This window comes from Mirounga angustirostris, unplaced genomic scaffold, assembly GCF_029215605.1.
Source record: "Mirounga angustirostris isolate CCGP_5_RB_7025 unplaced genomic scaffold, mMirAng1.0.hap1 SCAF_5, whole genome shotgun sequence".
NCBI classification, from domain to species: Eukaryota; Metazoa; Chordata; class Mammalia; order Carnivora; family Phocidae; genus Mirounga; species Mirounga angustirostris.
Window position 1 is genome coordinate 52478303 of NW_026991713.1, and position 12841 is coordinate 52491143.

The 12841-nt window shown below is 42.1% G+C and overlaps 1 protein-coding gene across 6 annotated transcripts in view; it reads left to right on the forward strand.

The window, feature by feature from the left end:
• Nucleotides 1-2474: 2474 nt before the first annotated feature.
• The window catches only part of PPM1H (protein phosphatase, Mg2+/Mn2+ dependent 1H), a 245251-nt gene continuing 234884 nt past the window's right edge, over nt 2475-12841 (forward strand). For 3 of the 6 annotated variants that reach the window (XR_010411481.1, XR_010411482.1, XM_045873059.3), the window contains exon 1: nt 2485-3175. Coding sequence is in view for 4 of the 6 variants with exons in the window: in XM_045873059.3 (XP_045729015.1) it covers nt 2931-3175 (245 nt within the window). In the remaining 2 variants the exon portion in view is untranslated. Of the gene's footprint in view, nt 3176-12841 lie in introns of all 6 variants that reach the window. The other 3 variants (XM_064590970.1, XM_054506951.2, XM_045873060.3) reach the window with 3 other exon arrangements.

Sequence of the window (12841 nt, forward strand, 5' to 3'; positions counted from 1 at the left end):
CACTGAATAAATTATCCAGACTTTTTTTTTTTCTTGAAAATAGTCTTACTGACGGCACAACCATTGTGTAGTCAAAGCCATGGTATTCGAGGCCTAGAAATGCGATTATATTTATATGAAGAGCAACCAAGTATAAGGTCCATGTATCTATCCTATAAATGAATGTTCTGTTAAAGTCTTCAAGCTCACATTTTCCAAGAGCAAAGAAACTATAAAAGAGACAAATGAAGCATATCTATTGATGATTGGGACATACATCTAATGGGTAACATTGAGGGTCTCTCAAATCCTGATTACCACACCCCTGGAATTCAGGCAATCACTAATCCTAAAGCTGTGAGCACAGATACTCCCCGATTTGCATTTGTAATAGGTATGAAAGACATTTTTTCTGGGGTTCCCCTAAAAGGGACGAAAACCCCATTTTAATCAGAATTTACTTCCCAGCTGATCTTAAAGAATGACATAATTGAGGAGTAAATTTACATGGAAAATATTTCTCTGGAAAATCCTGTGACGTGACACTGGTCTTAGAGGTAGGTATAAAGATAGTAGATTTATTAGTGATGAACACTTATACTATAGAAATACTCAAAGAAAAAAAGAAATATTCAAAGAATAGATATGAGAGTCTGTCTGCCTGTTTTTGCAGAACAAACTAGCCTTGCAAAGCCAAAGTATATCAACACTTTCCCATGATAGATAATACTCAGGTGACAGAGAAATAGAAGAGCTCCCTACAAAACTTTGGATCATAAATCTGCCTAATATTACCAAATTCAATTATACCAAATATCCTATTTGAGAAAAGGTTTGAAAGCCTAGGGAAAATAATAACAGTAGTGATCCCCTGGGGAAATTTTTGGAGTCTTTTGCTTTTTCATTTATAGTTCTGTACTATTGGATTTTATTTATTTATTGACTATGATCAGGTACTACTTTAAATTGAAAATAAACTAGACAGGAATTTTTTTAAAATCCTATTTTTAGTAAATACTAAAGCCTTGCTATAGCTTTGTTATAAGTGAAATGAAGGTCGGAATACAATAAATTAATCTCAATAGACATTAGTTACCAAAGTATCCGAAGGACATTGGTAAAGGGTAATTGTTCTACGACAAAAGCTTGAGAGGGATTCTAAGTTTATGTGGGGCTTAGTGGATGCCAGAGTATGTGGTTGATTAGATGTTTAGCCACTACTTGGATTTTTTCCATGTAGTTTATAGTTGAGCAAAGCAAAGGTTGACAAGACCTTTTTTTGTTCATTTAGATTTTGCATTATTCAGAATCCTGCCCCAAATTTTAAAATTAGAGAAAGGGGTCCAAGCTAAAATTATTTTTGTTTTGTGAAAAGTAATAAAAACTCATTGAAAAGGAATGGTATCTCACTGAACATTTGCAAGTTTTTTTTTTTTTACATAATTATTTGCTATAAACCGGAGTACCTATTTATGAAAAAGCCAGAGGGGAAGAAAATGCCTTAAAAAATATTATAGATACGATAAAATGGGGTCAGGCCTCACGTAAGAGCAAAAATTGCAATTCCTCTTCGGAGGATTACCTTCCCCCCCAACACCTGGGCGACTCTCCCCTTTCCACTCATTCAGAAGAATGAAGGCCTGTATTCCCTCCTGAACTCTAAGTGAGCTGTTTAGTATGTGTAACTCCACCAGTAACGCAGAATCCTGGCAAATTAAATGGTAGGTAAACATGGGAACAGGATACAGAATAAGTAAACATGAACAGGATACAGCTTTCTTGAAAAAAAAAAATTAAGCCAATATTTAACAAATGTTACCCCTGATGAGACATATTCACCAGTTGGCTTTTCAGACATTTTTCTGTTTAAGAAAATAGTTTACATTAAGTGTCTCAATAGTAAACAGGGTCAGCTTTGAAAAGACACTTTTGTTGTTATGTTGGAGGAACATGCTCGTATAAATTTATTGAACGGTTAAGTTCTAGGTAAAACAGGGCTTGCATCTGATTTCTTAGGGCCCTTTTGTTTTCTTGCCATTAAGCTTATTCTGGGTTCCAAACAGGGCTTGCTCCGCAGATAATGATGCGTGTGGTGGTAGTAAAATTTAAAAAAGTAATTCTAGAAATGCCTAGGGGAAAACTTTTAAATAATTCTTGTGCAACCCTTGCGAGTTTGTTTCAGCTTTGAAAAGTCTTTTACACCAGGTGTTTCTCATTTCCACTGCCGTCCCACCGTGGAGTCGCCCCACCAAGATTCCACCTGTCTCCCCTTTCCCCGAGGGCGTAGTAGGCAAGCATTCCTCCGCGAGTGGATTCCTCAACTGGCCTCGCCCGGCTCCACGTGACCTCCCCTAACACCTGCGTACGGCCTTCCGCTCACAGCGCCCCCATCCCCTCAGCCAGGTACCGACCCAGCCCGGCTCCCCCCTCCCCCAGGAGGTCACGATCCCCGGGCCAGCCTCGCTCGGGCCGGCAGGGGAGGGGCCGAGTTTCGGCCACAGCAGCTGCTCGAGCCCATGCAGCCTGATTATCACATGACTCGACGGCGGCGGTAGCCGTGGCAGCAGCCGTGCCGGCTCTGCCGGCTCGCCGGGTAGGCTCAGTTCCGCTCACGCAGGAGTCGAGCGCAGAGGGCGGGGAAGGGACCTGCTGCCGCTGCGGTCGCCCAGCCGCTCCCGGAGCGCGCGGCGTCTCTCCGGGCCCGGCCGGCCCGCTCCATGCCGCTCCGTTGCGGAAGTGTAGCGGGGGGAGGCGGCGGCGGCGGCGGCGGCACGGAGCGCGGGAGGCCGGGGCCCGGCCCCCTGCAGCACTAGGCTCCGCTAGCCGCGCGGCGCGCCCCAGCGGCCCGGCTGCCCGTGCGCCCGGCGCAGCCTGCATGCCCCGCGCTGCGCCTCGTCGGGCCCCCGCCGCCGCCTCCTGCTCGCACCGCTGCTGCAGGGCGCCGGAGTAATATGCTCACTCGAGTGAAATCTGCCGTGGCCAATTTCATGGGCGGCATCATGGCTGGCAGCTCAGGCTCCGAGCACAGCGGCGGCGGCTGTGGAGGCTCGGACCTGCCCCTGCGCTTCCCCTACGGGCGGCCGGAGTTCCTGGGGCTGTCTCAGGACGAGGTGGAGTGCAGCGCCGACCACATCGCCCGCCCCATCCTCATCCTCAAGGAGACCCGGCGGCTGCCCTGGGCCACTGGCTACGCAGAGTGAGTGTAGCGACACCGGCGGCTCCCTTGCTCTCCTCGCGGCCCTTCCCCGCACGGTTCCAGCCCTCCTCCCTCCTCCCTCCTCGGCCCCAGGCCCCTCCAGGGGCTGCCGGCGTCCAGGCCTCGGCGGGGACCTCTCTCCTTACACTGGCCGTTCCTCTCTTTTCCCACTCCCCCTTCCCCCATCCCCAAGGACGCAGCGTCTCCCGCCTGGGTATGGGCGGTAGATGGTGGGTGGCAGCGCTGGACCGTGGGAAAGCTAAGGTTGGACGGGTCCGTGAGTCCGGGGGCTGTGACACTTGGAAGAAAGTGCGTAGAACAGCTCTGCTGAAGTTTGAAGCACCGCAGGCAAATCTGGTATCAGCGCCCACCCTCCCAAAAATCTTTGCGCCTCCGCATGAAGTTTGTGGGGTAGAGTTGGGAGGAGCTGTCGCTGCGCTTGGGGGTGGGGGGGGGACGCATTCGTGTGCGAGGTCGCACATTTCAGAAGGGCCCAGTTTCTCTGACTTAGCCTAAGACCTCTCTTCCTTCTCCCTTAGCGGGTAGTAAAACCCTGCGCCTTCGGTAAATGCCAGTACTAGTTCCCCCAATCCACGGGGAGGGGAACTTATTTCGGGTGTCTAACGATAGCATTTTGGTAATCAGCTTTTGCGATTAAGGGGACGTTTGAATGATTTACTATTTCAAGAACTGATTCAGTTAGGCTGACGACCTGGAGTGGAACTGGGAAAGGAGGGAGGATTTTAATGACCTTACCCCCACCCTGACCCCCAGCTACGCCTCCATTGACTATTAATGACCATCTTATGAATGGTAGGATACGTAATGTTTTTCTCCCTACTCAGCATTATGAAACTGGGAAATTCGGAGGGTGTAATTTAGGAGACCAGAGATCCGGGCTTAACAATGAGCCGGTGGGAGCACAAGTGCACGCAAAACCCGGGTGCCTGGCACACCTGGCCCTTTTCCTTTAACTCCATCCGCTCTATAATCTTGGCCCTCCCCGGTCTGCGAACATCGTCGCTCGCTGATTGGTTCGCCCGGGAACCAATCAGCTCTCCCGATGCCTGGGCGCTTTGATGCTGACCCTTTTCTGGTGGCCCGGATACCCCCCGGCAGGCATGGTTCCCGAAGCTCCGGGTTCCGGTGCGAGAGACTGCATGGAAGACGCCCTAACTAGAATCTCCCTTTTCACCATATAACCTTTGCTCCATGGGTTTTAATAGAAAACGTGACGGGAATGTGAAAAATGGTGAGAAGACAAGTGAGAACGCAGGTTGCTAAAAACAATAAAAATTAACACATGATAAAGGACGAGTGTGGTAGAGAACATCGTGGGGGGGGAGGTACAAGATAGCGTTGTAACTTGCAGGAGAAAGCCAAAGCAAAAATAAACACCTGTCCTGTCCAAACATACCAAACACCGGTTCTTGAATGAGATTAAAAAAAAATGTTTAAAAGGCCATTTAGACGTGTTGCAAGCAAAACCGCTTTAAAGCATACTCCACTAAGTCCTACAGTTGTGTAGGTGGGGGCCCTTGTGCCTGCCAAAAAACCCGAACTACCTGGCTAGTTGTCACTCCAGTGGGTTTCCCAGTGCAGGGGCACCTGTCTGAGGGACAGAATGACAAGCAGACAAATGGTGAGAAAGTTCTGAGAAGTAGAAAGGAAGATATTAAAACACACGCGAAAGCTACTTGGTCGCAATAAAAGGAGGGCCTCAAATAGGAAGAATAAAACAACCGGTTTCAGAATGTTTGGATCCTATGGCAGGCACATGATGTGCCAAGGACTGTAAAGAATATAAGGGAATCTGAAATGAGACATGTAGCTGGGATAGATGGGACTGAGGGGCTCTACCTCCTCCTAGGTGGGCCTCCATTTCCTTATCTCTAAGAAGTTCACCTTTTCCTAGACCCCGAAGTGAGAAATGTTCAAATTGAAGGTTAAAAAGGCCACTGTTTAATTTTAAAAATCGGTTATAAAAGTAGTACATGATGTGGGAAACAAAGGCAAAAGAAAAAATTAAATTTCCTTGCTGCTTATAGCCCACTGACAAGTCCTTGAAACAGGCAGATTGACCTTCCTCTAGAAACTCAACTGCCCCAATGTTGACACTTTGCTAAAGGCAAGAGGTAATCTTACGCCAACCCCCCAGGATCCCATAAGTCTACTTTAACATATAAAAATTCCTTTGGAAATTCCTTTATCTCTATTCCCCAAGATACAGTTTAGCAATCATCCCCCAAGCATATGGCCCACAGATACACATCTGAAGGGTCTCATGACTAAGGTTTTATTAGTAATAAATGAGCTTTATCTAACAATAGCTGGCCCCCTCCTGGAACTTGTTTCCAAAATTCCCTAGAGATTTACACTATCCCTAACCTCCCAACTTGAAAGTACATAATCGCCAACCCTCACAACCCCAGTACAGCCTTTTCTGCCCATGGGTCCTGTCCCTGTGCTTTAATAAAACCACCTTTTTGCACCGAAGATGTTTCAAAAATTCTTTATTGGCCATCAGCTCTGGACCCCAGTATTGCCTACATCAGTACATACTTGTGAATTCAAGCAAAGACCTGTACATATACAAACGTAGGAACACTCCCCCCCCACACACATATGCACACATTCCCTAGGGGTTATGACCGTAATTTAGTGTTTCAGTGGTGTGTGTGCCTTTCTAGACTTATTTGGATACACTCATAAATATCATGTATTTTTTTTCTTCCCAAAATAGACTCCTGCTAAGTATGTTATTCTATAGCATTTTCAGAAGAACACTATAACTATGTCATGGACTTTATTCCAAGTCAATACATATAGAATTACCTCATTCTTTTAAAATATATGCATAGTACTAATAATAGCTAACAAAGTTGGTGCTTACTATTTAGTGTTTTTACTCTATCCAAATTTGTATCATATCATTTGATTCTCAAAACAATCTTACAAAGTAGACAGTAATGTTTGTGTTTTCTGTAAAATAGAAATACATATATATATAATAGGATACAGAGCCACTGAATGGTTATGCAACTTTCCCAGAGTCCTACCACCTTAGCAGAGCCTGTATTTGAACCCAAGCATGATTCTAGAGCCCACACCACCAAACTGCTTTCTTACAGTGTAATAAACTATGGTGCATTCATCTGTACCCAGGATTAACCACCAGTGTTATCTTGCCACAACCCTCTGTCAGAAGTACTATACCACTTCCTCAAACCTTGAACTATACTTACTCTTCCTGCAAAAACACATCCTGAATGGTCAAAATGGCTGAAATGGGAGAGAAAGACTGTAGGGCTAGGATCAGAGGCTGCTATGAGTAATACTGCCCTTTGCTACAGTATCTCCTGGAAGGAGGAATTCCCTTTGTTTTAGAAGGTACCTGAGAGGGATAGAATTGGTAGGAAGATTGCTCAGAGAATGGGGATAGGGGGATGCTGGTGAGTCAAGACCTGAATCAGAAGTGGTTTGCTTACCTTTCCAGAAAGGGAGCTACTTTCTATGCTTTCCCCAGAGGAAGAATTGGCATCACTCCGTGAATGAGGAGTTAGAGGAGAGTTGAACTCTAGTGCTCACCTTTTGGATGGCAGAAAAATTAAGGAGAGATGTTCTATTTTTTAGCCACTTATTGTTAATCCTTTTCAAGAAGAGATTTTTTTAATAGGTTATAGACCTAGAGAATTAGCTTAAGCAATCCTTAGAAGACTCGAGGATCCAGAAACAGAATACCCTCACTTATTAATTCAGTATTTATTGGCATTGTGCTGAGTGGAATTTCCTGGCTCCTCAAAAAGCTTTCTATTGTGGCTGAAGAGTTTAAGGGCTACGTACTAGGTCGTAAGGGTCTGTAAAGCATTACAGTTACAGATAACATCCACAGAGCTAAAATCTTCAAACAAACAAACAAACCTGCATTAGCAAGTTTTATTTTTTAGGTTGGTTTTGAAATTATGGATTGAGACTGTTAGAACTGCTTGGAGAGAGGCCATGGAAAACAACAGTCTGACCCAGAGACCCCACAGGACAGCTACTTCCTTTCTCCACAACTTTACCTCCCAAGTGGTCCCCATGCTTCTAGGACCTAGAACTTGGTTCAGTTTTCAGTGGGTTGGGAGCCCATTTGACTTCCTCTTGCCCAGTTTGTCCAACCTTTCTCTCATCAGTGGTCAGCTGGACTTAGAGATACAAGTGGATATGGGGTTTGTGCCCGAAACTCTGGCAGTGAAAAATACTAGAGAACATCTAATAGTCTGTATGAAAGCATCATATTCACGTTTTGGTCAATGATAAATTTTTACTTGTGCAGAAAGAAATAATTACAGCAGAATTTTACTTAGGTTATAGCTATAACTATGCAATTCTTTTTTTTTCTAGTACTTTTCTTATAAAAGTGACCCAGACACAGGTACAAAAAAAAAAAAACAAACAAACAACCACCACCCAAAAAACTACTTTTAAGTTCTTTGTGTCTCACAAAGTTCAAAATTGCGATGAAATAACCTTGTTTAAATCCAGCAAATAGCCCACAAGTATTTAGATTTGTTTTGGAACCTGTAGGCTGTTCTGTCTCCCCAATTAATTATTGGCATTAATTAACAATTACCAATAAATCACATTGGTTGGCTGTGCAGTTGTGATGACAGGGAAACCACTATTTCTCTCTTGACCCCAAACTCAGAAATCCCCTGGCCTTTCTTTTTTCCTTCTAACCTCCTCTAGCACACCCACCCCTCTTACACCTCTTAGCAGAGCTCCTGCCTGGGAACTTCCTGTTTAACTTTGGCAATGGAAAAATCTCGAGGTTCTCCACTTCTTGCATAAAGATAAAAAGAAATGGGCTGTGGAAGGGGGTGTCTCATTTCACAAAACTCTCCATAGCACTTATTTGCGGATGAGTTAAAAGTTCAAAGTAGCCTAAAACATTTCACCTACCTTTCTGGTAGCTTGCAGAATGTATTAATTTCCTATTTTAAAGCAGGCAGTTAAGCTCTCCTCCCCTCTTTAGATTTTTTTTTAATTTTAACTTTTTTATTTAAATTCAATTAGTTAATATGTAGTGTATCATTAGTTTCAGATGTAGAGGTCAGTGATTCATCAGTTGCATATAATACCCAGTGCTCATTGCATCACGTGCCCTCCAAAATGCCTGTCACCCAGTGACCCCATCCCCCCACCCTCCCTTTTTCAGATTTAACATTATAATGAAGTCTTCCCCTCTGGGATGGAGCTTCTGGGCTGTCCCTTAGGAAACTGAATCAGCTTCCTTCAAAGACTAGTGATGCTTCTGGCAGAGAATTTAACCATTCTGAGCGGTTGTGTTATTCCTGTGTTGCAGCTCCAGTTGGGTAGGCATCTCTGATACTGTCCCACCACACGGTGCTTCCTGATTATGGTTACGGCAATACCAGCGGATAAATTATGACTGATTGCATACTAGTATTTTCTAAAAATATTTTTTTAAAAATTTTTAAAAGATTTTATTTATTGAGAGAGAGAGAACAAGCGGGGAGTGGGAGAGGGAGAAGCAGGCTTCCCACAAGCAGGGAGCTGGATGGAGATCACGACCTGACCTGAGCTGAAGGCAGACGCTTACCCAACTGAGCCACCCAGGCGCCCCTGAAAATATATTGTTGAAGACAATTTTTTATTGAGATATGATTGACATAGCATTAGTTTCAGGTGTGTAGTAAAAGGATTCCATATATGTATATATTGTGAAATGATCACAATAAATCTGGTTAACACCCATCACCACACATAAGTTACAGTGTGTGTGTGTGTGTGTGTGTGAGATGAGAGCTTTTAAGATTTAATCTTGGCAACTTTCAAATATATAGTACAGTATTATTAACTGTAGTCACCATGCTGTACATTACATCTGCCGGACATATTTTGTAACTGAAAATTTGTACCTTTTGACTACCTTAACCCATTTTGCACACATACACACACCCCCAACCATTCACCAATCTGTTCTCTTTATGAGTTTGGTTTTTGTTTTAAGATTTACACACACAAGTGAGATCATACAGCATTTGTCTTTGATTTATTTCACTTAACATAATGCATTTAGGGTCCATCCATGTTGTCACAGATGGGAGGATTTCCTTTTTTTATGGCCAAATAATATTCCATGTGTGTATATATCTATATATATATCACATGTTTTATATATATGAGATATATATATAGGTATATAAACACACACATTTTCTTTCTTTTTTTTTGCAACACACACATTTTCTTTATCCATTCATCTATCAATGGGCACTTAGATTGTTCCCATGTCTTGACTATTGTAAATAATGCTGCAATGAACATGAGGGTGCAGGTATCTTTTTGAGTTAGTGTTTTCATTTCCTTTGGATAAATACCTAGAAGTGAAATTGCCGGATCATATGGTAGTTAGATTTTATTTTTTTGAGGAACCTCATATTGTTTCCCATAGCATACCAATTTACATTCCTACCAACAGAGCACAAGGGTTCCCTTTTTTCCACATCCTAACTAATGCCTGTTATTTCTTGTCCTTTTGATAATAGCCATTCTAATAGGTGTAAGTTAATATCTCAGTGTGGTTTTAGTTTGCATATCCCTGAGGATTAGTGATGTTGGGTACTTTTTCATGTTCCTGTTAGCCATCTCTATGTCTTCTTTGGAAAAAATGTCTGTTTAGATTCTCTGCCCATTTAAAAAATCAGACTTTTTTGGTTATTGAGTTGGATGAGTTTTTTTTATATATTTTGGATATTAACCCCTTATCAGGTATATGGTTTGCAAATATTTTCCTCCATTCAGTAGGTTGTCCTTTCATTTTATTGATGGTTTCCTTTGCTGTGCAGAAGCTTTTTAGTTTGGATAGTCTCGCTTGTTTTTGCCTTTGCTTTTGGTCTCATACCAAAAAATTGTTGCCAAGACCCATGTTAAGGAACTTACCACCTATGTTTTCTTCTAGGAATTTTATGTTTTCAGCTAGCATTCAAGTCTTTTTTTTTTTTTTTTTTAATTTGACAGGGAGAGAGACAGCGAGAGAGGGAACACAAGCAGGGGGAGTGGGAGAGGGAGAAGCAGGCTTCCTGCAGAGCAGGGAGCCCGACGTGGGGCTCGATCCCAGGACCCTGGGATCATGACCTGAGCTGAAGGCAGACGCTTAACGACTGAGCCACCCAGGCGCCCCAAGCATTCAAGTCTTTAATCCATTTTGAGTTAATGTTTGTGTATGGTGTAAGATAGTGGCCCAGTTTCATTCTATTGCATGTGGCTGTCCAGTTTTCCCCATACCACTTATTGAAGAGACTGACCTTTCCCCATTGTTTATTCTTGGCTCCTTCATCATAAATTAATTGGACAGGTATATATGAGTTTATTTCTGGGCTCTCTGTTCTATTTATGTGTCTGTTTTTATGCCAATACCATGCTATTTTTATTTAGCTTTATAATATAGTTTGAAATCAGGAAGCATGATGCGTCCAGTTTTGTTCTCCTTTCTCAAGATTTGTTTGGCCATTTGGGGTCTTTTGTGGCTCCATACATATTTTAGGATTGTTCTATTTCTGTGAAAAATGCTATTGGAATTTTGATATAGGTATTACATTGAATATAGATTGCTTTGGACTTTTTTTTTTTTTTAAGAATTAAGCCTCTTTTTTTTTTTTTTTTTAAGATTTTATTTACTTATTTGACAGAGACAGCGAAAGCGGGAACACAAGCAGGGGAATGTGAGAGGGAGAAGCAGGCTTCCTGCTGAGCAGGGAGCCCGATGATGATGCTGGGCTCTATACCAGGACCCTGAAATCATGACCTGAGCTGAAGGCAGACGCCCCTCGCTTTGGACATTTTAACAGTATTTTTCTAATCCATGAGCATGGATATGTATTTTCCATTTGTATTTTCTTCACTTTCTTTCATCAGTGTCTTATAGTTTTCATTGACAGGCTTTTCACCTCTTTGGTTAGATTTATTTCTAGGTATTTTACCGTTTTTTGGTGTAGTTGTAAATGGAATTGTTTTCTTGAGTTCTCTTTCTGATAGTTCATTATTAGTGGATAGAAACACAACTTTTTTTTGTATATTGATGTTGTATCTTGTAACTTTACTGCATGTGTTTATTCTAACAGTTTTTTAGTGGAGTTTTTAGGGTTTTCTATTTATGTCATCTGCAAATAGTGGCAGTTTTATGTCTTCCTTTCTGATTGGGATGCTCTCCTTTTCTTTTCTTTTTTCTTTTCTTTCCGTCCTGTCCTGTTCTATCCTTTCCTTTCCACCTAATTGTTCTAACTAGGACTTCCAGTACTATGTTGAATAAAAGTGGTGGGAGTGGATATTCTTGTCTTGTTCCTGATCTTAGAGGAAGAACTTTCAGGTTAGCACCAGTGAGTATAATGTTGTTAGCTGTGGACTTGTCATATGTGGTCTTTATTACATTGAGATACATTCCCTCTCTACCCACTTTGTTGTGAGTTTTTTAAAATCATAAATGGATGTTGAGTATTGTCAAATGCTTTTTCTGCATCTATTGAGATCATATGATTTTTATCATTTGTTACTGTGTATCACATCGATTTGTATGTATTGAACCATTTTGCATCCCTGGAATAAATCCCACTTGACCATGGTGTATGATCCTTTTAATGTGGTGGTGCATTCAGTTAGCTAATATTTTGTTGAGTTTTGCATCTATGTTCATCAAGAAGATTGGCTTATAATTTTCTTGTGGTGCCCTTATCTGGTTTTGGTATCAGGGTAATGCTGGCTTTGTAAAATGTGTTTGGAAGCATTCCCTCTTCTGTCATTTGGAAGTTTGAGAAGGAAGGACAAATTACTTTTAAAGGAAGATATATTTTAATTCTAGATGTTTGGTTGTTATAGTTGTCTTTATAGTTTTCTCTGATTTGTCTAATTTGAACGGAGGGTTGATTCCTCTCCCCAACCCTTGAATTTATTTTGCATTACTTTTCCTCTTTCAGGAAATAAATGCTGTTCACCTACTTCCATTCTTTCATTCAGTCAATGAAATCATTGCATTCCTACTATGTGTCAGGTATTGGTCCTATTCTGGGCCCATATTATAAGACATAGTCATTGTCCTCAAGAAAATTTTATGTCAATAGTCTTTCCCCTTTTATTGTCATCCTTTGAAATTAAAATGAAATCATGGACTAATAAGGTTGAAAGAGGCCAGCATTGGGGAAGGGAGGGCAGGGAGGGTGTTGGTTTTATTTTTAATGTCTTAATGCTTCTGGGCAATTTTAAATCTCAGCATTTGGAGCCTTTAAGTTATACGACAGAAGTAAACTATTCTTTGCAGCAAGCACAGTGATTAGCTGTCAAGTTCTCTGTACCTGAAGGTCCCAAGACCTTTAACATACCTGTATAAAGGCATGAGTAAAGAAAAAGTTTATTCTAACACTTGTTAAAATGGTAAAGAAGACTTTATTCAAAACTATTGCAATAGGGACATTTTAATAGGGGAAAGAAATTAGACTCAACTTCAAATACAACAAAGCTGGGAATTCATAGCCAATGAGCAGAGTGAGGACATTAGTGGGTGGAAAATTACTAAGAGGAGACATAGCAGGTAGGGAGATTCTTGCTGAAGGCAGGTCAAGGGCTTAGACATCAAGGTAGGAGAGGAGGATATGAAGGGTGATCAGA